Here is a 23,593-nt window from a genome sequence, read left to right on the forward strand (position 1 = left end):
GGAATGGGGTAGGGGGGTCCCTGCAGCAAGGAATGGGGTGTTGGTCCTCCCCCACTCCAGGGATGATGAAGGGATTAGGCCCTGCCGAGGGTGGGGCCTGGACACCTGGGTTGGTGGGGGGGGCAGGAGGTGGGAGCTGGGATGTCTGGGGAGTGGAGGGCAGGGGGAGGGGGCTCTGGGAGCCCGGACACTTGAGTCCTGTCTTGTACCACCCCCTCAATCTTCCTCGCTGTACCTGGATCCAATAAACCCCCTCCCCCCATAACACCTGTCCCCTCTGTGCTCCTGCAGCCCTGCACACACCTCCTGGATTGCGGGGGGCGGGCTGGGGACTCCTGGGTTCCCAACATACCCCGGCCCATGGGACTGGTGATATGGGGGTGGGGGGAGGGCAATTTGGGAGGACTCTTGAGATCTCCATGGTTTGCATCGGCGCGGGGTGGGGGGGGCACACAATCTGGGATGAGTCTCTATAGTGAATATTCATGGAAAGGGATGGGATGGTGCTCTGGGAGGACTCCCAGGGTCTCGAGGGGAGAACACTTTGGGGTACTCCCGCGGTCTCTATGGACCCATGGGGGGGCGGGAGACCTGCAGGGCCTACATCCCCCACAATGCCCTGCACCAGGGGGCGGGAGGATTCAATTTCCCAGAGCCCCTTGCAGCCCCCGTTTACCCCCTAGCCTCGGTACCATGGCTGCTGCAGCTGAGCCAGGTGGGCGCTGGTGGCCGGGGGCCTGCGGCCCCGGGTAGGGGGGTCTGGGGTCCCTACCCAGGCGGGAGGGGCGGCAGGTCCCAGGATCCCGCCAGTGCCACGTGTGCATCCGGGTCTTGCACGCGCACCCCCCGGCGTCCGCGGAGGGGTGACGCGGCCGTGTGCCCGCAGGCCCCGCGCTGCGCCGGGCCCTGGTGACGGAGCACCGCGCCGCGCGGCCCCCGCGCTCCTTCCTGCCCGGCCCCGATGGGCGGCTGCGGGCGCGGGAGGGCCACGTGGGCACCGGGCGAGGCGGCAGCTTGCGGGACCTGCTCACGGTGAGGGGGCGGGGCGGGAGGGACTTAGGGTGGGCGGGGCTTCAGTGGAGGGTGCTAGGCTGAGCTGGGGAGGCGGGGTTGCGTCAGGGGGCGGGCTAAGGGACAGGGGCGGGGCTTAGACGTGTGGGGAGGTTAAGTCAGTGGTGCTGGGGGGCTTCTGCTCGAGGGGGTGGGGCTTGGGGCAGGTGGGAGGGGCCTGAGGCCTCACCCCCTTCTCTCATCTCCCCCCACCCCTGTGTCTCCCAGTCTATGTTCCTGCCCCAGGGCTTCCCTGGCAGCGTCAGCCCCGACTACCTGCCCTACCAGTGCTGGGACACCCTGCAGGTCAGTGCGGGCCCAGGGTGGGGGTCCCGGGGCCCTGGCCATCAGGGCAGCAGTCCCGGGTGTCTGGAGCGGGGCAGACCGGACTGAGATGCCGGCCCCCCCCAGGCACTGGCGAGCAGTGTGACGGGGGCGCTGGCTACGCAGGCCGTGCTGCGCGGGGTTGGCGTTGGGGACCGGGATGCCTCCGTCGCCGCAGCAACCACCACCTGGATCCTCAAAGGTCAGAGCCTCCCCAGTGCTCCCAGTTCCCTGGCCAGATTGGTCTTAGTTTCCTAGTCAGAGAGCTCCTGGTTTCCCTACCGTACTGGTCCCAGCTCCCTGTTAATGGAGCTCTCAGTCCCCTAGTTATACTGCTCCCAGTTTCCCAGCCGTGCTGGTCCCAGTCCGTAGTCACAGGGCTCTCAGTTCCCTGGCCATACTGGCCCCAGCTTCCCTGGCCACGTTGGTGGCCCAGTTCCTTGGGCATACTGGTCCTAGTTTCCCCACCATACTGGTCCCAGTTCCCTATTAATCAAACTCCCAGTTTCCCAGCTATACTGGTCCCAGCTCCCTGGCTATACTGAACTCAAATACTTTATCGTGGAGGTTCCAGTTTCATGCTATACCGATCCCAGTTCTCTCGTATGGGTCCCAGTTGTGTAGTCAAAATGGTCCCAGTTCCCAAGCCACACTGGTTGCAGTTGCATAACTGTACTGGCCTCAGTTTCCCCAGCCATGAGTCCCAGGTCTATAGTCAGACTGGCCCTAGCTTCTTGGCCATACTGGTCCCAGGTTCCCAGCCTTACTGGTCCCAGTTGCTCTGCTGGACTGGGCTGGATTGCTCCATCGTGTAGGTCCCAGTCACCTGCAGTTTTGGTCCCAGTTTCCCACCCATTGTTGTCCCAGTTCCCCAACCTCACTAATCCCAGTTCCCTCACCACGATGGTCCCGGTTCCTTGGCCACATACATCCCAGTTTCCTAGCATTACTGGTCCCAGTTGCTGGGCTGGGCTGGGCTGGGTTGCTCCCTCATGTAGGCCCCAGTCACTTGCTGTACTGGTCCCAGTTGTGACCACCGCTGGTCCTGACTCCTTTCTCTCCCCCTGGGCTGACCCCCTGACCCCTGCCCTGTGCCAGGCAGATGGGACGGGCATGCTGGGCCGCATTGTCTTCGCTTGGATGAAGGGGTGAGCCCCCCCCACTACTCCCCAATTTTGGGGTCCCCCCACACTCTCCTGGGCTCCCAGGGGTGGGGGAGGGGCAGGGGGCTGAGCCCCATCTCTCATATTTCACCCCTCCCCACCCAGGAGCCAGCTGGACTGTGAGGCCAAGCAGTGGAGGTAAACTGGTCCCAACCCCTGACCTCTGATCATGTGACCATTGATTCTGCCTTGGTGCCTTGGACATCCCCATTGTGTAACCTTTGCCCTCTCACCTTGCTCAGCGACTTGACCCTGTCCTGGTCCCTTGGAACCACCCCCCATTGTATGATCTTTGCCCCCTGACTAGCCACATGATTTTTCACCCCGTCTCCTCCCTTCTGGCCCTTGTGTTGTATGACCTTTGCCCTTTGTCCTTGCTTTTAAGCAGCTCATGACCCTTGCTTTGCTTGAGTAACCTTTGCCCTCTGCCCCCCCCGCCTCCCTGATCTGACCTTTGACTGTTGGCAAACAGTCCTTTGATTGTGTCCATACCATGACACCCCCCCTCCAACTTCCTGGGACCCCACCCTTGACCTCTGACCCCCTGGCTCCACCCCCTCCCCCCCGCCATAGGCTGTTTGCCGACATCCTCAACGACGTCGCCATCTTCATGGAAATTGTGGCCCCGGCCTTCCCAGCATGCTTCACTCTCATTCTCTGTGCCAGCGGCCTCTTTAAGGTAGGGGTGGGGCCTGGGCTCAGGGTGGTGGGACTTCCTGGGTGGGAGCTGGAGTCAGGGAGGGGTTGGGGTGGGGTTTGGTGTGAGGGCAGGGACAGGGAAGAAGGAGGGGGCAGAGCTCATACTACCTCCCTTCCCACCCCGCCTGCCCCAGTGCATCGTAGGTGTGGCAGGTGGGGCCACACGGGCGGCGCTGACACAGCATCAGGCGCGGCGCGACAACATGGCCGACGTCTCTGCCAAGGATGGTAGCCAGGTAGGGGCAGGGCCTGGGAGGGGGTGGGGTGGGGACAGGGGCGGGGACAGACCCCCCTTGACCCCTGACCGTACAGGAGACCCTGGTGAACCTGGCCGGGCTGCTCGTGAGCCTCGTCCTCGTGCCCCTCGTCACCGGACGGCTGCTGTGAGTGCTCTGGGCGCAGGGTGTTGTGGGAAGGGAGAGGGACATGCAAGGGATTGTTGGAAGTGAAGTGGGAGGGCCAAGGAGTCATGGAAAGGGTGTTGGCTGGCAGGGGATTGTGGGAAGGGGCTGGAAGCCACAAGGAATTGTGGAATGGGGTAGGAGGAGCAAGGAATTATGGGAAGGGTGGAGGCTTGCAGGGCGGGGATTGTGTAAAGGGGCTAGGAGCTGTAAGGGACTGTGGGAAGGGGTGGGGTGGGAGGGGCAAGGGATCATGGGAAGGTTGGAAGCTAGCAAGGGATTGTGGGAAGGGTGGAAGCTGGCAGGGGATTGTGGGAAGGGGCTGAGGGAAGGGAAGTGGGAGGAGCAAGGGATCATGGGAAGGGGCCATGACCCATAAGGGGGGGGTGGGAGGGTCAGGATTGTGGGAATGGTGGAGGCAGGCAGGGGGGATTGTGGGAAGGGCCAGAGGGGCAGGGCCTAAACCTGGGCCCCTCTCTCAGGCTGACCTATACCCTGTGGGGGGCGCTAACAGCGCTGCACCTCTATGCTAACTACCGTGCTGTGCGTGCTGTTGTCATGGAGACCCTCAACCGGCCCCGCCTCCGCCTGGCCCTGCATCACTTCCTGCACCACGGCCATGCCCCCAGCCCCACCTATGCCAATGCCTGTGAGCCCCTCCTACCAGGTGGGCCCCAGGTGTCTGGTGGGGTGGGGTGTGGGGGGGTGGGAATTAGGAACCCATATGTCCGGGGGAGGTGGCACCTAACTCCCCTAATCCCATCTCTGCCTCCCCCCCGACTCACAGGATTTGGGCATCATCTGCGGGTGACCCTGGGTGCCCCCCTGCACCTGCTGGCCTCCAGGTGAGCCCCCCACCCAGACCTGGATGCCTGGGTTCCTCTGCCCCCATGCCCAGGTCCCCCCTGCTCACCCTGTCCCTCCCCCGCAGTGAGGCTGAGTTCTTGGATGCCCAACGGGCCGGCGGCCCTGATTACCTCATCGCCTTCAACCCCCGCACCGGTGAGACGGGACCCAGGCAGCAGGGGGTGGGACCCAGGTGTCAGGGAGCAGATGGGACCCAGGTGCCTGGGCACCCCTGATCCCCCTTTTTATCCCCCCTCCCATACAGGCACGGTGGCAGTGGGGCTGCGTTGGGGGGCGGGGCCAGGGGTGGAGCTCCGTGCCTGCACTCACGCACTGCTCCTGGAGGCGCAGCAGCTCCCTGTGCCCGGCACCCCCCGCCCGGAGGCTGCCCACGTCCTGCACAGCTTCTACCCGCGTTTCCTTGCAGGTGAGACTTGGCCCTGGCATGCACCCAGCTACGTGGCTGTTACACCCCAGAGAACAGGGGGATGCACCCAGCTCTGTGGTGTCATGGCCACATAGAATGAATGGGGGGAGGTTGCAGCCAATTCTGGAGTGTAATGGTCCCATGTTGCCCCCACCAGCACTGGAGGCAGCTGGCTGGGCCACACAGCGTCCCTTGCTGGGGGCTGAGGACTGGCGGCTGGACTGGGCCCCTCCAGAGAAGGACCTTTGACCTCCAACCCCTGACCTCACCGGGACCACCTCTTTCTCCAGCCTGTTTATAAAGTCTCATTCTCTGCCCACTCCTGGGTCCTTCATTCCTCGTCCCCCGTGACGCCTGGGTCCTGCGTTCCCCAGAGTCAGTTGCAGCTGGGGACCAGTATGACCCAGTATATTGTGGTCTCAGTGTCCCACCCTGATGCCTCTGTCCCCCATTCCAGTAGAACCAGTCTCTGTTCCACCCCAGAGCCAGCCGCACCCTGGTACCAGGATAACCCAATATGACCAGTATAACCAGTGATAACCAGTTTAACCCAGTATGACCAGTATGACCCATATCCCACTCAGATGCCTAGGTCCTCCTTTCTCTCTCCTGGATGCCTGGGTTCTCCCCCTACCCCACCACCCGTTGAACCGGCCTCTGTTCTACTGTTCTATCCCAGCACTGGGACCAGTATACCCAGTGCCTGCCTGATCTAGATACAGGTATAACCAGTGCCTGTCCTAATTGGGCACCACTATGCCCAGTTCAAGTCAAGGCACCAGTATAACCAGTCCCTGCTGTATCTTGGCACCAGTATAACCAGTGTCTGTCCTAACTAGGCACCAGTATAACCAGTTCAAGCTGTGCCCAGGCCCCAGTATAACCAGTGCCTGTTGTACCTCGGCACCAGTTTAAGCAGTGTCTGCTCCACCCAGGCACCAAAATAACCAGTGTTTGTCCTGACTGGGCACCAATATAACTAGTTCAAGCTGTACCCAGACATCACTGTCTGCTGTACCCAAGCTCCAGTATAACCAGTGCTGTCCCTATCTGGGCATCTGTATAATGAATGCCTGCCTGACCCAGGCACCAGTATAACCAGTCCCTGTTTTACCCAGGCACCAGTATAACCATGCCCAACCCCACCTGGACTCCTGGGTTCCCCGCTCCCTTCCCCCCTCTTCCTGCCCCCCCCACCTCCCCGGATGCCTGGGTTCTTCCTGCCCCCAATGCCCCTCCCTTGCCCTGCTTCCCACACACACCAGCCCATACCAGTGGCTCCCAGTTGGTTTATTTCATCTCAGGAGGGTGTGGGGCAATCCCAGGAATCTGGGGGTTGGTGGGAGGCCCCAAACATCTGGGGCCTGGGGGCAGTCAGGCGAAGTACCCCCAGAGGAAGCAGGCGACTCCCATCATCACCAGTGCATGGGTGTCCACTAAGCGGTGCTGCTTGGGGTCCTCCAGGGGGCAGGGCTTGTCCAAGGAAGGCGAAGCCAAGGTTGGAAGGTCCCCAGCGCTTTGCTCTCCGCACAGGCGGGCCCAGCAGCTGGGGGGGCCGGAGGGAGTGGGCACAGGGCCTGCACCAATAGAGACCAGTATTCCCCAGTGTGACCAGTAGGCCCACTATAACCAGTGAGACCCAGGCCCCCAGTCCCAGGGGATTCACCCCCCTATCCCACCCCCATGCCAACTGCAGCCGGGCACCAGTATGCCCAGTACAGCCCAGTATCACTGGATAACACATGCCCCTTTTTCCACCCAGATGCCTGGGTCCCCCCATACCGTGTAGGGCGGGGGCAGGGGGCTCTGGTCCTTCCTCAGCCTCGGGGTTGCGGTGCCAGTCTCGGAGCCCAAACACCAGGCCCTGCAGCTGTGGGGGGCCCAGACCTCTTCCAGCCTTGGACTCCCGGGTCCCCCATTACCCCCTCTCAGACCACTGGGTCCCCCATTTCCCCAAGCCCCAGACTCTTGGGTCCCCCATTGCCCCCATCCAGACCTCTTGTGTCCCCCATTGCCCCCAGCCCCAGACCTCTGTCCCCCATTGCCCCCTCCCAGACTCCTGGGTCCCCCATTGCCTCTTCCCAGACCCTGGGTCCCCTTACCTGGTGGCGGGGCGTGGCGGGGCCGCACAGCGAGAGGCCCAGGGCAAGACCGGCAGTAGCGAGGAAGAGGAGGATGGCGAAGTAGAGGTAGTGCAGGCCACAGAGCGCGAGGGGACAGCGCCCCGGGGCCCCCCCACAGCCCCCTGCACCCCCCAGTGCCAGCTCTGCCACCAGCCGTGCCAGCCCCAGCGCCAGCCCCCCCAGCAGCCCCCAGAAAGCACCCTGTGAGGAGGGAGAGGGGGTCAGCCAGATGCCTGGCTTCCCCAGGGAGGATCCCCATGTGCGCACCTAGGCCGGGGGGACAGCCAGCCCCAGGGACACCCCCACCCCTGGATGCCTGGGTCCCCCCCCACCCAAATGCCTCCCCAGTCACCTGGATCTCTCTCCCTGCCCCTCCCAGAGACCTGGGTCCTCACCACCCCCTTCCCAGACACCTGGGTCCCGCACTTACAGCCTCGGTGACACGGGGCACGAAAACAGCGAGCGCAAAGACAGCAGCCACGGGGGGGGCCAGGAAGCTGCCCACAGCTTGGATGTAGTCGAAGAGCTGTCCCCCCCGTGCCGCCTGCACCACCGGTAGCCATGCCACACTCACCACCACCATCACCAGCACCCATGCCCTGCGGGCCAGATGCCTGGGTCCCCTGGCTGCCAGGACTCCTAGATGCATGGGTTCCCGGCCTCAGCCCACCCCCAACACCTGGCTTCTCCATCCCACCACCGCCTGGGGCCCTTGGTACTGGGTCCCAGATGCCAGCCTGCCCGGACACCGGGGTCCCAGATCTCCAGCCCATGGGCCGCACCGGCCGATGAGGAGCAGCTCGCGGGGGCCGGCATGTGGCCGCAGGCGCCGGTACACGTCCATGGTGAAGAGGGTGCTGCTGCTGTTGAAGATGGAGGCCAGCGAGCTCATCAGCGCTGCCAGCATCGCCGCCAGCATCAGCCCCCGCAGGCCTGCGGCAGGTAAGGGATTAAGGGGCAGCCCCAGGCCCCACCCATCCCACTGAATCAGCCACTCCCATACCTGGGGCAGGGCAGGGGGTAATGGGGGAACCCAGGCCCAGCCCTCAGGAGGGAAGGGGATAACCACACCTACCACGAGCCCCGCCCCCAATCAGACCCCACTCATACCCTAGGACCCCACCTCTTTAAGCCACCTCCCACCCTGTAACCCCACCACAAACCATGCCCCTTCGCTAACAGCGCCTCTCCTGACTCTGGCCCTGCCCACCCATGTTAAGCCCTGCTCCCTACCAGCGGGCAAGAGACTGACGACCAGCTTGGGGTAGGCAATGTTGGAGCAGCCAATTGGGTTCCCACATGCGGCTATGCAGGCCTCAGGCACCGCGCAGGCCACCTCATCTGCGGGGAGGGGGCGGGGACTGCTCAGAGGGTGGGGCTTGGGGAGGAGAGGGGTGGGGCATGGGGAGGAACTCAGGAGGGCGTATGGGGGAGTGGGTGGGGCCAGAGAGGGTGTGGCTATGGAGGAGGGTCTTGGTCAGGACTTCATGGTTATGGAGAGTAGGAGGAGCTAGGGTGTGGGCGTGATTACAAGGAAGAGGTGGAGCTGGGAGTGGGCATGGCTTTGGGGAGGGGCCTAGGGGCAGGTGTGGCTGCAAGGTAGGGGTGGAGTTAGGAGTTGGTGTGGCTACAAGTGGCTGGGGCTGTGGGTGGAAGCCAGTAAGGGGCATGGCTATGGGGTGTACGTGGGGCTGTGGGGAGTGGGACGACCTGGTTGCGGGCACCGCTATGGGAAAGGGGAGGAGCCAGGACTGGCTGTGGCTATGGAGGTTGAGGGGACCAGGAGAGGGACGTGTGTGGGTGGAGCTAGCAATGGGTGTGGTTTCTTTTTAGGCTGGGCAGAGCTAGGAGTGGGTGTGGCTAGGAGAAGTGGAAGGTTGGCTACCTGGAGTGGGAGGAGCCAGGAGAGAGGCCTAACCATAAGGAGGTGGACCATGGAGTGGGCATGGTTTTGATGAATGGAAGGAGGGTTATAGCAAAGGAGGCGTGGCTAGTGAGAGAGTGGGTGGGGCCAGGCCTGGGCAGGCAACCCTGGGTGAGTGTCCCTGGGTGGGCCTAGTCCCTGGATGGGCAGAGGGGGGCGTGGCCCGGCTCAGGGGGCGGGGCTACCTGGGTAGAGCACACGGCTGATCATGCCGGGCAGCACCATGAGGAACATGGGCAGGATCTTGAGGTACCCGCAGAGGATGCAGCCACCCTTGACGTGCGCCAGCGACCGCCCAGCCAGGCACCGCTGCACGATCACCTGTGGGCATCCAGGTGTTTGGGACCACCCCCCCCAGCTGGCATCTGGGGGCACCTGGCCTACACCCTGTGACCAGCTCTGGGGTGGAACGGCCTGGCCTAAACATCCCGCTGGAGTCCCTGAATGGGACTAACACCTATCTCCCAGCCCCTGGCTTCATTGATGCCATGATGCAACATGCTCTGCGGTGGAACAACTGAGTATAATGCTGCCTAAAGCCTCCCCGGGATTGCCTGAATGGGGGCAACCCCTGTCCTCCACCCCCTGGGGTCATTGATGCCATGGTGTGACCAGCTCTGGGGTACATTAGGCAAGTGTAACACTGGCTGAAGACCCTGTTAGGGGTGATGCATCTGTTTTGGGACTCCTTAGATGGGGGCAACCCCCCATCCCCCACCTTCTGGGGCCATTGGTGCCGTGATGCAACCTGCTCTGGGGTGGAACGGCTGAGTGTAGTGCTGCCTAAAGACCCTATTAGGGCTAATACGTCTGCACTGGGACCCTGTGAATGTGGGCAACCCCTATCCATCCCACCCCAGGGTCATCCATGCCCTGATGCGACCTGTTCTGGGGTGGGCTGTGGTGCAGTGGAACACCCTACCTGGTCAGTGCACCAGTACCAGCCTGAGGTGATGGTGAGCCCCACCAGGACCCCAGGCCAGGGCAGGTCCCCATTTACAGGATCGCGCAGCAGGTGGAAGGCGTCTGGCCGTGGGAGGTAACAGGCGGCCGACACATTGTGGGTGGCTGGGTCGGGGTGCCGGGCCACAGCCTCCATATAGCCGGCCACCAGCCCTGCGTAGCCCCCCACCTCCCAGAAGGCTGTGGGGCATGGGGGCAAAATGAAGAGGGAGGGTCATTATTTGCTCCCCCCACCTTAGCTAGTGAGGCCCACCAGGGGGGCAGATTTGCTCCCCCCTGGAGCAGAAGACCCCCATATCTGCCCCCAGCAGCCCTGCTGGTGCAGAAACCCTCTTACTTGCCCTGCCAGCCCCCATAGATCTGCCCCCGCTCCTCACCGAAGCCCATGAGGACAAAGGCACCAGTGACGATGACCAAGGTCTGCACCACATCCGTGTACATCAGGGCTGCCAAACCCCCTGGGGGAGGGGCCACAGAAGTGGGGGTGGGATCAACAGTGACCATGTCCCCTAGTGGCCTCCAATGCCCCCCAACCTCCCACCCAGCTCAAGGGATTCTAAATCCCCTTCCCCAGCCCCCCTAACCTGCCCCCCTAAGGCCTACCCCCAGCCTCAGTGTGGTACCTGTAATGGTGTAGATGGTGGTGATGATGAGGAGGGCAATGACAGACAGGTAGATGTCCCACCCCAGGGCCTGCTGAATGAAGATGGCACCCGAGTACATGTCGACCTAGAGGGAACACCGGGGAGCAGGGACTAGGGTCGGGGGTGGGGAGGGGCATCGCAGCCCGCCATTTCTCCCCCTTACATCAGCCTTCCCATGGCCATAGGCGCCTACAACGTGGGAGGACCATAGAGATGTGCCCCCCAAGCCCCAGTAACCCTGGGCAGGGCCTACCGAGATCTTGGTGAAGATGTAGAGGAAGAGGGAGAGGATGGAGAGGTAGAGTCTGATGCGCTGTCCCCCGAAGCGCTTTTTCAGGTACTCGGGCATGGTGATCACCTGGCAGGGTGGGACCCAGGTGTCTGGGTTCCCAGGTCCCCCTTCAGCACCCCCCTCTGCCCCCCAGGAACCCAGGCATCTGGGTTCCCAAGCCCCCTACTCCCACCCCCACCCCAGAGAACCCAGGTGTCCGGGCTCCCAAACCCCTGCTCCCACCCCCCCGCCCACCCCAGAAAGCCCAGGTTCCCAAATCCCTGCTCCCACCCCCCAGAGAACCCAGGCATCTGGGCCTGGCCATGCTCACCTCTGCACTGAGGTAGACGGGCACAAAGACCCAGCCCAGGAGGAGAACCACGAAGAGAGCCTGGGGGGCAGAGGCTGGGGTCAGGGGTCAACACAGGAATAGGGTACAGAGACCTGGGGTAAGGCGAGGGTCACTGGATGCAGGGTGAAGGGCAAGGGTGGGGGTGAAGGGGTCCCTGGGGTCAAAGGAGGTGAAGAGGGGGTCAGGGCAGGCATGAGGGATGCCTGGGGTTAGGGGTGAGGGGTCAGGTGTCAAGTCAGGGTTGAAGGGTCAGGATGCATAGAACCAGGGGTCAACTTGGGGCTGAGGAGCGAGGCTACTCAGGGGGTAAGGGTGAGGAGTCAGAGGTCAAGGCAGGGTTGCAGGGGGGGGGAACCCAGGCATGAGGAGAAAGGAGGGTGAAAACACTCCAGAGTTAAGAGTCGGGGGGAAGAGGTCATAGGTCAAAATGGGGTAAAGGTTAGGGGTCCTAGTGGGGGGTGAGGGGTCAGGCTGGGGTCAGCGGTCCCAGCAGGGTCAGGGCTGACAGCGGGGGGGAACCAATGGGTGGGGGATGTGGAAGGGTGAGGACACTCAGGGATCAGAGGTCACACCAGGTTCAGGGCTCACCCTGGGGGGAATCCAGGGGGCAGGGTCAAGGGGATGAAGGGTTAGAGGTCAAGGCAGGGCCAGGGTGGGATTTAGGGCAGGTCTCAGATCTGAGGACACTGGGGCCTTAAGGGTAGGGGGTCGGTGGCTTACGTTCCACTCAAAGCCAGCTACGGCCAGCCCGTTGGCGGCTGCCGTGCCTGCCAGCCCCACAAAGTGCCCGGAGCCAATGTTACTGGCAAAGAGTGATGCGCCCACCTGCGGGGAGGTCAGGGGGTCACTGGGGAGTACTGGGATGACCCCCCCCAGCCTGGCCTTGCACCCAACGCCACCCTGATGCAGCACCCTAGGCCTGGCTGGACCCTCCTCCCGCAGCCATGGGGCCCTGGTTGGGCATGCATCCATTTGTCTGTCCCCCATGGCTGCTGTACCCATCCCTCCATCCATCCAACCCCCATGCCGCTTCCACCCCCTCCATCCCCCTGCACCCCAACGCCCACACTCACCGGTGCCCAGGCCATGTTTCTGCCTGCCAGGAAGTAACCACCAACGCTGCCCCGGCTGGTGCGACACATTGACTGGGGTGGGGTGGGGGGTGGTCTCTGTGAGCCCCAGGACCCCCAGCACCTGCCCCCATGCCCACCCGGGGGCTGCAACCCACCACTAGGGGGTTGCTTAGGAGCCGGTGGGTGATCAGGTGATACTGGGAGGATGTGAGGATGGAACCAGTGAGACTTTCTTATACTGGGAGGATGTGAGGGTGGAACTGGTGAGCCTGGGATATACTGGGAAGACATGAGAGTGGAACTGGGGAGAGACTGGATTATACTGGGAGGTTGTGAGCTTGGAGCTGGTGGGTTATACTGGGAGGGTGCATGGCTGGAACTGGTGAGACTGGGCTATACTAGACTTGGAGCTGGTGGGTTATACTGGGTGGATATGTGGTTGGAACTGGGGACAGACTGGGTTATACTGGGGGAACTTGAGGGTGGAACTGTGGAGAGACTGGGCTATACTAGGAGAAAGTGCAGCTTGAATTGGTGAGACACTGGGTCCCAGATACTGAGAGGACATGGAGCTAGAATAGTGGGTGACTGGATTATACTGGGAGGCTAGAACTGGAGCCAGGACTCCTGGGTTCTCTGAGAGGGGGGTGGGGGCTAGGGGTGGGAGCGGGGGTGCTGGGAGCCCAGGCACCTGGGTTCCCAGGATCTGCCTCCCTTGCATTTTAACTCCCTGTGACCGAGGCCCTAATGAGCCATGTCTTACACACCAATTACAAGCCCCTGTTGGACTGTGGCCTTCTGGGTAATGATTAAGCCCCTGCCCTTACTAAACCCATGATCAAAGAGGAGGGAGGGACAGGAATCACGAGAAGGGGGGTGGGGCAGGAGGGGGCAGAGGGTGGGGACAAGGATTGGGGACACTGAGGTCTAGGTACATCAAGGCCACCATTAAGGTGGCTTCAAGATCCATCAACACCACCATGGATGTGGTCCTGGGCACATTGGTTACATCATTTATGTCCCTGGAGGCTTTGTTAATGACATAATCAACCTGGATTTTAGGTGTATCAAGGGCACTACTCCCATGGGTTCTAGGTCTGTCAAGTACAGCATTGAGGTGGGATCTAGGTTCATCAAGGCCACTGTGGATGGGGCCTGAGGGATACTGGTGACATCATTTATGACCCTGGAGGTTGTGTTAATGATATCAACATGGGTTCTAGGTGTATCAAGGGCACTACTTACATGGGTTCCAGGTTGATCAACAGTGCCAGAGGCTGAGTTGGGAGGCAGGGTGCTGGGTTTGAGCATCCCGGGATTTGGGGTGGGAGAGAAAGGGGCTCTTTAGGATTGGGGTGGGAAGCCCTGATTCCTGGGGGTGGGTGGTGGGGGGTAGGGAAGGGGCCAGATGCAGTGGATGAGGACTGAAAAATGGATGGGTGGATGGACATAGGGATGGGGATGGATGGAAGTGTGTGGGGCTTGAGGGATAGATGGATGGAAAAGAGGAGGAGGCCTGTGGAGATGGATAGGATTGTCCATAGGTAAAGGTTGTGTGGGGAAATGGATGGATAGATTAACAGACCTCTCATCTCACCTGCCCCCTTCCTGAGGGTGGGGGCAGGGGTTGGGGTCTTGGTTGGGATAAGGGTAGAGGTGGGTTGGAGTTGGGTTGGTTGGGGTAGGGGATGGAGTGATAGCGAAGGTGCATGTAGGGGCATTTGTTCGGGTTTTGTTGGTTTGAGATTGGAGGGGTGGTTGGCGTGGGGGGGTCAGTTGAGATGTTGGGTTGAAGGTGGGGGTGGTGGGCAGGGTGCTATTTGGGTCGAGGGTAGGGGTGTTGGGTTGAAGGTGGGGAGTTGGTTGGGTAGGGCTGAGGGTGTTGGGGGACTAGGTAGATGGTGGGGGGTGTTTGTGTTGGGTTGAGGTGCTGGTTGGGAAGGGCTGGAGTGCAAATTGGGTTGGGGTGTTGGTGGAGTAGAGAAGAGGGTGTTCAGTCAAAGTCAGGGGTGCTGGATGGGTAGGGATGGAGGCATTGGGGTTTGGGTGGGGTGTTGGCTTGAGGTGTTGGTTAGGTTGGAGTGACAGTGCTGGGTGTCCTTGGCTTGAAGTTGGGGATGTTTTGGGGTGTTGGGTTGGGAGTTGGGAGGGTGGTTGCATAAGGGAGGGGAGTGTTGGTTAGGGGTTTTGGCGGGGTGGGCTGGGGGTGCTGGATTGAGCATGGGGGGTCTTGGTTGAGGGTGGGTGTTGTCGGGGGTGTTAGTTAGATTGGGTGGGTCTTGGGTATGGGTGTTGGAGATGTTGGTTAGATGGGCTGGGGGTTTTGGGTGTGAGTGTTGGTTGGATGGGGAAGGGAGTGTTAGATTGGGTGGGAGGTCTTCGGTATGGGTATTGGCATTGACTTGGGGTGTTGGTTGGATGGGGATAGGGATTGGGTTGGGGTGTCAATGGAGTAGGGATGGAGTGTTGGTTGGAGTCTTGTTGGGGGTGTTGGGTTGAGGGTGGAGGGTCTTGGCTGGGTGCGGGTGTTGGCATTGGCTTGGGGAGATGGTTGGATGAGGGTGGGGTGTTGGGGGTGCTGGTTGGATGGGGATTGGGTGTTCGGTTGGGATGCTGGGGGGTGTTGGCTAGATGGGGTGGGGGTCTTGGCTACAGGTGTTGGCATTGGCTTGGGGGGATAGGTTAGGGTGTTGGCCAGGATGGGGGGTACAGGGTGGGGGCAGGGGAGGGGCGCACAGCCTACCCAGAGCCCCACGCCGACGACGAGCAGGAAGTAGGTGGCGATGACCCCCATGTCGTAGGGACTGAGGACAGGGCTGGGGGCCACAGTGCCCGGCTCCATGTTGCCTCCTCTCTCGCCCGCGGGCTGGGACCAAGCTCCAGGGACCCGCTTGCGAGTGGGTTAATGAACAACTGGTCATGGGCCAAAGCCCTGATTGGCTATTAACCCGAGGGGCAAAGGGAGAGCATGGCATGGGACCCAGGCTGCCAGCCGCCCACAGAGTACCCAGGAGGCCTGGGGCCTAGGACCAAGTGTTACTTAATTGATTCAGGGACTGATAAATGAGCCCCAGCCGCATTGTTTACGCTGTTTTTTAATGTATGCAAATATATTCACATTCTGCCGTGCATATATTAAAAGAGGCCACATGTACAGGCAGGAGGTCAGAACCAATTTAAATAACATGGTGAAGGAGGTGGGGGCAGTGTCTGAGGACCCCCACCTCCTCCCCAACCCCAAGGAATCACCATAATTAGGGCTGAATGGGGCCCAGGACACACAGTATGGGGTGGAGAGGGGTAGTGGGGGGATCTAGTGCGGGGCTTGGGAGCAGAGAGCACAGGCATGGACACGGAAATGTGCACACCCCCCCACCCAAGGCACCCGGACCCCCTGCACCCAGAGGACCCAGGCATCTGGGTCCCACACACACGCACACACCTACCCCCCCTTCCCTCTCACATTTCCTTATGCAAATGCCTAATTAATTATTAAACATAGTCTCCATGACAGGACCTGGCACGAACCCTCCTCCTGCACCCCAGGCTGAGCTGAGTTGCTGGACGGACACCCCCCTCACAAGCCCTCAGTGCAAAGCATTGTGGGGAGTGGGGGGAACAGAGGAAAAGTTAACCCTTTACAGCCCATCCTGTGTGGAATGTGGGGGGGGGGGCAAAGGGGCAGGAGTGGGGTCATCACCCCCCCCACTGGTCATAAGGGGAAACTGAGGCAGGCAAAGTGCAACTCAGGCATTTGGGATGGAACCCAGGTGTCTGGAAGAGGCGAAGACATGGGGGGTGAGGAGAGCAGAACCCAGGCATCTGGGTAGGCCCTATGGCCAGGAACCCAGAAGCAAGGGGAGGAGGAGTAGGAGGAGGAGGGGAGTGGGCAGCCAGGTGGGGGCGGGGCTAGCACGGGAGGGCAGGGCACCCGAGACCTTGACCTGGCGCCCACCCAAGCTCTGCACAGGCCGGAAGTTGTTCTGGAGCCGGGGGCCGTGTTCTGAGTCCGTAGCGTGGAGAGTGGATGGGAAGGCTGTCACCTGGAGGGTGGGAGGGGGCAGGGTCAGGGTAAAAGGACCCAGGCATCCAGGCTCTCGGTCTGCCACCAAACCCCTTGCTCCCAATCCCAGAGAACCAATCATCCATCCCCTGCCCCTCCCCGCCGGAGAACGCAGGCATCTGGGGCACCTACCACACCGGGGGGCACCATGATGGCTTCAGTGAAGACAGTCCAGATGACAACCTCTTCGCAGTTGGGGGTCGTTAGTGACCCATGGTACCGGAAGTAGCGGCCCAGGTTCACTGCTTCCACGAGTCCCCCCAGCGAGAACATCCCGTCCAACTCCTCCTGCTCGCCTGCCACACAGGGAATCCAGGAGTCAGGATGCCCCAACCCCCACCCAGAGAACCCAGGTGTCCAGGCTTCTAGACCCCCCTGTTCCACCCCCCAGGTATCTGGGCTCCCTGTGCAACTCTACCTTTCTTCTCTACATTCTTCAGCTGGTTGATGAAAGCTTCCCAGTGCCGGGTGGGGCGTGCATGTGATGATGCCTAGGGGTGGGGAAACTGAGGTAGGGGGCCCAGGTATCTAGGCTCCCAGGCCCGCTGATCCAAACCTGCAGCCCCCATTCCCCCTCCCTGAGAACCCAGGTTCCCAGCTCCACCCCAGCCCCCAGAGAACCCAGGCATGTGGACACACCTGGACGAGGAAGGCCAGTACCGCCACCCCTTCGGGGTCATCCATGGCCTCGTGCAATGTCAGGTTCTCCTTGGTATGAACCACATGGAGCTGGAGGAGGTGGAGGGAATGGTGTGAAGGGGTGGGGCCAGGCACTGACCTCTGCCCCCTCCCCTCTGCCTCCACTTTCCCCCAGCCTCAGTCCCTGCCCAGGAGTATCAACTGTCTGGATATTTAAGGATAGTCCGTGAAAAGAGAGCTATAAAATGTTCATCTGTTTAAAAAAAATGTGTGTCAGTAAAAAAACACAAGCAAATGGTGCTTGATTGACAATCCCTTGTTAGACACAAGCATCAACGGACAATACAGTCAGAGTGCGGAACCCAGCCTGGAGCTTTGCAGCCCCTGGGGACCTCCATAGCCTCCTTATCACTGCACACCCCTGCCATGTGCCACTGCTGCATCACCCACTTGCCGGTCAGTAAAAACACACATGATGAACACCGCATCTCAATAAAAAAATTGGTTGTCAACAAAAACACATGCTGGGTGGTTGTGAAGATGTGTTTCAGTAAAACCATTTAGTTATTAATTAAATGCTGCACCTCTAGGAAGCTTAGATATAAAAATATTTGATCATCCCTAAAAACAGATCAATAGAGATGTGGAACTAAATGAGCTGGGCTGGCAGTAAAAAAAACACAGATCATTAAAAATGAGGCACTAAATGAGCTTGGTCATCATTAAAACCCCCCCCCACAGATCAATAGTAATGAGGCACTAAAAGAGCTTGGTTGTCAGTAAAAAACACAGATCAAAAGAAGAAATGTGCCAGTAAAAAAGTTTGGTTATCAGTAAAATCATGTGGTCAGTAAAAACAGGTCAATAAACACCCCCAGTCAAAATAACGGTCAGGTTATTGGTAAAAACGTCAGTAAAAAAAAAAAAAATCCGGTCATCATTAAAATCAATTGTCAGTAAGACTCTGCGTCAAGAAAAAAGTTTGGTTCTTAGTAAAAACCTGTGTCAATAAAACCACCCATCAATATAACAGCAGGATTGTTTGTAAACACATTTGTCAATAAAACAATTTGGTTATCAGAAAGTTCGCATATAAAAAAACCCAAAACATGTCAGGCCAAAAGTTTGATAGTTAAAAACAGTCTATGTCAGTAAAACGACATCCCCATAAAAAAAGTTTGGGTGTTGGTAAAAACATCTTTCATTGCAAACCTGTCAATTAAACCACCTGGCAACATAACACTAGGGTTGTTAGTAAAAACACGTCACTAAAAATGTGTCTCAGTGAAAACACATGTCAAAACCACCTGTCCATATGATATTAGGGTTGCTGGTAAAAACGTGTCAGTAAAAACACATGTCATTAAAACTACCTACCCATATAATACTAGGGTGGTTGGCAAAACATGTCAGCAAGAACATCTCGCAGTAAAAACACATGCCAGTACAACCACCTGTCAATATAACACTAGGGTAAATTGGTAAAATAGGTGTCAGTAAAAGCGTCTCTCAGTAAAAATACATGTCCTTACAACCACCTGGCAATATAAGTGTCAAACTATTGGTAAGAACACCTGTCAGTAAAAAAGTGTGGTTGCCAGGAAAAACACATCTCAATTGAAAATGCATCAGTAAAAAGTTTGGTGGTTGGTAAGAACACACATCAGTAAAAAAAACAACCTCCCCACGTGGTTGTCAATAAAAATATATATCAATAAAAACATGCCAAGAAGAAAAGAAAAGGTTCAGTCATTAATAAAAACATGTGTCAGTATAATCCTGCCTCATTAAAATGACTGTGCTTGTTATTAAAAACACATGTCAGTGAAACAGTTTTATCTCTGGTAACAACACGTCAGTAAAAAAAAAACCCCACTTGGTTGGTAATAAAAATACGTATCGATACAAAAAAGGACAAGGAAAAAAAGGGTTTGGTCATCAGGCAAAATGTGTCTCAATAAAAACATGCAGCAGTAAAACCACCTGGCAATATAACATTAGGGTCATTGGTTAAAAACAAAACAAAACAAAACGTGTCAGTGAAAAACTTTGATCGTCAGCAGGCTGGTAAAGAGGAATATGAATAAAAGTGCCAGTAAAACACATTAGTCATTAGGAAAAAAAACCTATGCTTGTTAGTGAAAAAGTTTGGTTGTCAGTAAAAAAAAAAAAGAGACACTTATGAATAAAAGTGTGTTAGTAAAACGTTTGTCATTAGAAAAACAAAGTGTGTCAGTAAAAAAGTTTGGTTGTCAGTAAAAACAAGTAACACACACATACATCGCCTTGAAGTTTGGCCCCTGTCAGCCACCTCTCTGTGGGAGAACCCAGGTGTCCAGGCTCCCAGAAGCCTCTGCTCACACCACCACAACCCGTGCAGAGAACCAAGGCATTCAGGGCTCACCTCCATGGAGAAGCGGCGCCCATCCAGGAGATGCTCAGATCCAGGCCGGGCCTCACCTTGGCCCCAGTGGAGGTGGAAGGATTGGGCCCGGTAGTGCCCAGGCAGCCCAGGGCCCGACAGCATTAGCCCCTCCCCCAGCTGCACGTCCACTGTGGGGGGTGCAGGGAAAAGACTGCTGTGAGAGGGACCCAGGCATCCGAGCCGACCCACTCCCAGGAGTGGCAGCAAGGGTGATAGGAGCCCAGATGCCGGGGTTCCCATGTGTCTGGGGTGACTCAACTGTGCCAGGGAGAGGGATCAGGGCATGCCTCCCACCCCCACCACCGAGAGAAGGGCCCCAGGCTTCCAGGCCTACCAGTGTGGCCGGTGTTGCGAAGGCTGCGCAGGCGGCGGGCGTCACCATAGCCACTCAGTGCCACGGGGCCCAGGCGTGGATCGGGCACAGCATCATGGGTGCTCAGGTCCACCGGCGACTGCCTCGTCCCATTGCAGTGGCCCAGTGTCACCCACGTGGCTGGGCCTGGGGGGCAGGGCCAGAGGGGACCAGGTAGGAGATGGAGCCAGGGAGGGGAAGGACCAGAAAGGAGGTGGGGGTGTGGAGGCAAGGGGCGGAGCCAGAAAGCGGGTGGACCAAGGAAGGAGAGAAGGGGCGGAGCCAGAGGGAGTGGGGCCAGGACAGAGGCAGGTTTGAGGGAGACATGGAGGGGGTGGAGCCAGGAAGGGGAGAAGGAGTATGGCCAGATGGGGAGGAGGCAGAGCCAGAGGGGGGAGGGAAGCAGGGAGGGGGCAGAGGCGGAGCCAGGGTGGGCAAGGGGCGGAGGCAGAGGGGGGAGGGGGCAGAGCCAGGAAGGAGCAGATGGGATGTAGAGTCCAGGCCCAGCAACAAGGCCAAGCAGGAAGGGGCAGGACCAGGGGAGAAAAGGGGCGGAGTTAGACACACGCACAACCCGCACCCCCACACTTGAGGCACCCACTGGAAGGCCAGATGCCTGAGTCCTCTGACTCCTGGGTCTGGCCTGTGCCTCAGTTTCCTCTAGGGAAGGGGGAGGGGAGGGAGGGGGTCTCACCACACTCTGGGTCCTCGTAGCACCAGGACTCTGTGGGGGAGAGGCAGAAGAGGGAGGGTGAGAAATGGGGGGAGGGCAGGGGGCATAAGCCCTGCCCTCCAAACCCAGGGGGAGGGGCTGGGCCAGGAGTGGGGGGCATTACCTTTGCGGGGGGCAACAGCCCCCCCCAGCAGGAGCAGAGCGAGGAGCCGCAGCGCTGTGTCCATGGCCTGGGGGGGCAGGCAGGGGGCAGGGAACTGAGGTGTCTGGGTTCCCAAACCCCCTGTTCCCACCCCCCTACCCCAGGGAACCCAGGTGCCTGGGCTCTGAAACCCCTGTTCCCACTCCCCCCACCCCAGGGAACACAGGCACCCAGGCTCCAAACCCCCCTGTTCCCACCCCCACGCCCCAGGGAACCCAGGCGTCTGACCCCCCCACCCCTCCACTCCCCAGGAGACTCATGCATCAGGGCTCCCACCCCTCCTCCAGGGAACCCAGGTAACCAGGCTCCTAAAACCCCTGGTCTCACACCCCCATCCTCCACGGAAACCAGGCATTTGTGCTCCTAACACCCTTGCTGCCACTCCCCAGAGGACCCAGGAGTCCAGGCTCCCCAACCCCTTGCACCCCCCACCCTAGAGAACACAGGCATCCAAGATTGCAAACCCCCCGCTCTCAGGGTCCCAAAGGGGTAAGAGGATGGGGGAGCCTGAACACCTGGGTCCTCTGGGGTGGGAGTGGGGGAGCAGGGGGCCTGGGAGCCTACACACCTGGGTTCTTTGGGGTGGGGGGGGCAGAAGCAGGGGGTTTGGGAGCCTGGATGCCTGGGTTCCCTGGAGTTACATGGCTGGGAGCCTGGATGCAGCCAGCTCTGGGGTGGAGTTAGGCACGTGGAACAAGCCCTGGAAGGTCTCAGCTCCCCTGCCCCCCATACCCCATTCCCTCTCCCCCGACCCAGCCCCAGGATCGGGGCCACTCACCTGCAGACGGAGGAAGATCCCAAAGCCTGTGGGCACCGTCGGGTGGTGCTGCCTTATATGGGCCAAGGTCGTGCCCGTGCGGGTGGAATTACAGCAAAGCGGGGGGGGGGGGCAGGGCCCAGCCTTTGCCTCAGGCTCAGAACCCAGGCATCCAGGCGCCCACACCCCGGGGAAAACAGGTGTCCAGGCTCCCAAACCTCCTGCTCACACCCCAGCGAGAGCAGGTGCCCGGGCTCCCTGCTTTCCACCCCACACACTGCAGAGAACCCAGGTGTCCAGGCTCCTAACACCTCTACTCTCACCTCGCATCGAGCTACCCCACCCCAGACAACCCAGGAGCCTGGGCACCCAGTTCCTGGAAGGGAAGTGGGGGTGAGTGTTGCAAGGTGCACAGGAGAGATAGCAAAGAACCCAGACACCCAGGCTCCTAACACCCCTGGTCACAACCTCCCCCACCCCAGAGAACCCAGGCATCTGGACTCCCAAGCCCCCTACTCCCACACCCCATACCCCAGAGAACCCAGGCATCTAGCCCGCCCTGGTCCCAGCGCCCCCACCCCAGAGAACCCAGGTGCCCGGGCTCCCCAACCCCAGAAGCCGGCGGTCCCCTCCCAGAGCCAGGAAGGAACCCAGGCGTCCGGGCGGGGATGGAGCTGGTTTAGCCGGCCTGGGCCGGGGCAGGGTGCTGTTATGATGACAGACCCAAAAGCCCTGGAGGCCTTGGGGATACACCTGCACACCTGGGTCCCCTGGGGACTTGGGGAGCCTGGACGCCTGGGTCCCTGGGGCTTTGGGAGCCTCGATGTCTGGGTCCCTGGGGTTGGGGGGTGGGAGCCCGGGGGCTGGGAGCCCAGATGCCTGGATCCCAGGGGGCTCAGAAGCCTAGGTTCTCTGGGTTTTGGGAGCCCACACACCTGGGTCCCTGACCCAGGGCTGCCCCCTGGAAGTGGGTCAGTGCCAGGCTCCGGTTTCAGCCCTGGGGAAGCGGATCCAGGTATCGGCTGTCACCAGGAGGGGGGGGTGTTGGGAGCCCCCACGCCTGGGTCCTCTGGGAGGATGGGGGCACGGAGAGCCTGGATGCCTGGATTTTCTTCCCTGCTCTGATGCAACGGGGTGGGGCGCAGGCGGTGTCCCGAGGGTGGGGCTGTGTTGCTTGGGGTTTCAGCCACACAAGCAGGAAGGAAAGAACACAGGTGCCCAGGCACCAACCCCGAGAACCCAGGCGCCTGGGCAGGGAGCTGACACTCCCAACACTGGGGCTGCTTATCAGGCTCCACCCAGGACTATACTTACTCCACTATGGACCAGTTGCCCCCTGCCCCGGGGCAAGGAGAGGGCGACCTCGGGAGCTGGTGATGAAATGCAGGTGTCCAGGCCTCTCCCACCTCAGGGAACCCAGGCATCTGGGCTCCCACATCCCCTGCTTCCACCCCCCACCCCCAGGTGTCCAGGCTCCCAACCCACTCCTCCCTCTTCCCATCATGCATTGCACTGGCCCTCTGGGTGTGGCAGGAGAAGGGTAGGGTTTGGAGGCTCCGCCTCCCAGCATGCTTTGTGCCCTTTCCCACAATGCATTGTTTTCATTCCCCGCCCCCAGGGGCTTAACGGGGAGGGGTTGGAGGGGCATCAAACACAATGGTTTGCTCTCCCATGATGCCTCAATGGCCCCTGGAGGGGCCTCCCCCTTGACCTCAACTGGACTGTGATATCCCACAATGCCCTGCACCTTCTTGGCTCCGCCAACCTGAGCCAGGATGGCTTCCAGTATGCACTGAACCTAGGACCACCCCCCTGCACTGCAAAGCATCATGGGAGCTGTAGTTCTCCTATGGGGGAGGAGACTACATCTCCCACAATGCCCTTAGTTGCCAATGCTGCAAGCCATTCCCATGATGCTCGTAGAGTCTCCCCTCCCAGCCTGCAAGGCATCATGGGAGCTGGAATCACCTCCCCCACCCAAAGTCTCTGGACTACATGTCCCATGATGCCTCTTGCTGCCCTCTACTGTTGCTGCTGCTGATAGGCATTATGGGAGCTGCTTGTCTTGTCACCCCCCCCACGAACCTCTGGAGCTAAATGTCCCATGATGCTCCATGCCCCACCCCCAAAACCACATCCTCTAGATGACATCTCCCATGATGCTCCTGGCTCCTTCCCTGCTTGTAAGGCATCATGGGAGCTATAGTCCTGCCAACATACAG

General features: G+C 59.9%; 3 protein-coding genes across 11 annotated transcripts; 1 reads left to right on the forward strand and 2 right to left on the reverse strand.

The window, feature by feature from the left end:
- The first annotated feature begins 622 nt into the window (after nucleotides 1-622).
- Nucleotides 623-5,229, forward strand: RUSF1 (RUS family member 1). Of its 2 annotated transcripts, XM_090054706.1 has the most exons (14): nucleotides 623-715; nucleotides 887-1,032; nucleotides 1,279-1,356; nucleotides 1,462-1,576; nucleotides 2,477-2,522; nucleotides 2,643-2,675; nucleotides 3,111-3,216; nucleotides 3,371-3,472; nucleotides 3,549-3,619; nucleotides 4,120-4,304; nucleotides 4,425-4,482; nucleotides 4,569-4,639; nucleotides 4,749-4,910; nucleotides 5,068-5,229. In XM_090054706.1, the coding sequence occupies exons 1-14, from the start codon at nucleotides 694-696 to the stop codon at nucleotides 5,157-5,159; spliced, it is 1,287 nt and encodes a 428-aa protein (XP_089910832.1). In that variant the 5' UTR covers nucleotides 623-693; the 3' UTR covers nucleotides 5,160-5,229. The 2 variants fall into 2 exon arrangements, with proteins under 2 accessions (XP_089910832.1, XP_089910833.1); XM_090054707.1 differs by lacking the exon at nucleotides 2,643-2,675.
- Nucleotides 5,230-6,185: 956 nt separating this feature from the next.
- SLC5A2 (solute carrier family 5 member 2) lies at nucleotides 6,186-15,346 on the reverse strand. 8 transcript variants are annotated; one of them, XM_090054654.1, is made up of 15 exons: nucleotides 15,004-15,257; nucleotides 12,261-12,332; nucleotides 11,908-12,012; nucleotides 11,167-11,226; nucleotides 10,818-10,922; nucleotides 10,544-10,649; nucleotides 10,298-10,378; nucleotides 9,880-10,100; nucleotides 9,143-9,278; nucleotides 8,267-8,374; nucleotides 7,816-7,896; nucleotides 7,464-7,672; nucleotides 7,013-7,234; nucleotides 6,693-6,780; nucleotides 6,186-6,487 (listed from the first exon to the last, which is right to left on the reverse strand). In XM_090054654.1, exons 1-15 carry the CDS (start codon nucleotides 15,100-15,102, stop codon nucleotides 6,285-6,287), a joined length of 1,896 nt encoding a protein of 631 aa, XP_089910780.1. In that variant the 5' UTR covers nucleotides 15,103-15,257; the 3' UTR covers nucleotides 6,186-6,284. The 8 variants fall into 8 exon arrangements, with proteins under 8 accessions (XP_089910780.1, XP_089910778.1, XP_089910781.1 ...); XM_090054652.1 differs by having other exon boundaries at nucleotides 7,464-7,632; nucleotides 7,816-7,966; nucleotides 15,004-15,247; XM_090054657.1 differs by having other exon boundaries at nucleotides 6,350-6,487; nucleotides 7,816-7,966; nucleotides 15,004-15,255.
- A 321-nt stretch (nucleotides 15,347-15,667) lies between these two features.
- Nucleotides 15,668-21,717, reverse strand: LOC149861946 (carbonic anhydrase 4-like). The gene is made up of 9 exons (XM_090054788.1): nucleotides 21,393-21,717; nucleotides 20,576-20,642; nucleotides 20,434-20,463; nucleotides 19,722-19,886; nucleotides 19,367-19,515; nucleotides 16,963-17,052; nucleotides 16,742-16,814; nucleotides 16,456-16,619; nucleotides 15,668-16,303 (listed from the first exon to the last, which is right to left on the reverse strand). Exons 2-9 carry the CDS (start codon nucleotides 20,637-20,639, stop codon nucleotides 16,094-16,096), a joined length of 945 nt encoding a protein of 314 aa, XP_089910914.1. The 5' UTR covers nucleotides 20,640-20,642; nucleotides 21,393-21,717; the 3' UTR covers nucleotides 15,668-16,093.
- Nucleotides 21,718-23,593: the final 1,876 nt, after the last annotated feature.

Source organism: Crocodylus siamensis, chromosome 6 (genome assembly GCF_052110815.1).
Source record: "Crocodylus siamensis isolate JL-2025a chromosome 6, ASM5211081v1, whole genome shotgun sequence".
Taxonomy (NCBI): domain Eukaryota; kingdom Metazoa; phylum Chordata; order Crocodylia; family Crocodylidae; genus Crocodylus; species Crocodylus siamensis.

Excerpts from the sequence above, each read along its gene's own strand:
- SLC5A2 (XM_090054652.1), bottom strand. The coding sequence starts at position 15,102 with ATGGAGCCGGGCACTGTGGCCCCCAGCCCTGTCCTCAGTCCCTACGAC. Across the intron at positions 11,227-11,907 it reads TAGCTGGCTTTGAGTGGAAC|GCTCTCTTCGTGGTTCTCCT; the intron begins GTAAGCCACCGA and ends TCTGCCCCCCAG. Across the intron at positions 10,923-11,166 it reads CCGTCTACCTCAGTGCAGAG|GTGATCACCATGCCCGAGTA; the intron begins GTGAGCATGGCC and ends CCACCCTGCCAG.
- RUSF1 (XM_090054706.1), top strand. The coding sequence starts at position 694 with ATGGCTGCTGCAGCTGAGCCAG. Across the intron at positions 1,033-1,278 it reads GCTTGCGGGACCTGCTCACG|TCTATGTTCCTGCCCCAGGG; the intron begins GTGAGGGGGCGG and ends TGTGTCTCCCAG. Across the intron at positions 4,483-4,568 it reads CTGCACCTGCTGGCCTCCAG|TGAGGCTGAGTTCTTGGATG; the intron begins GTGAGCCCCCCA and ends CCTCCCCCGCAG.
- LOC149861946 (XM_090054788.1), bottom strand. The coding sequence starts at position 20,639 with ATGGACACAGCGCTGCGGCTCCTCGCTCTGCTCCTGCTGGGGGGGGCT. Across the intron at positions 16,620-16,741 it reads GAAGAATGTAGAGAAGAAAG|GCGAGCAGGAGGAGTTGGAC; the intron begins GTAGAGTTGCAC and ends CCTGTGTGGCAG. Across the intron at positions 16,304-16,455 it reads TCATGGTGCCCCCCGGTGTG|GTGACAGCCTTCCCATCCAC; the intron begins GTAGGTGCCCCA and ends CCCACCCTCCAG.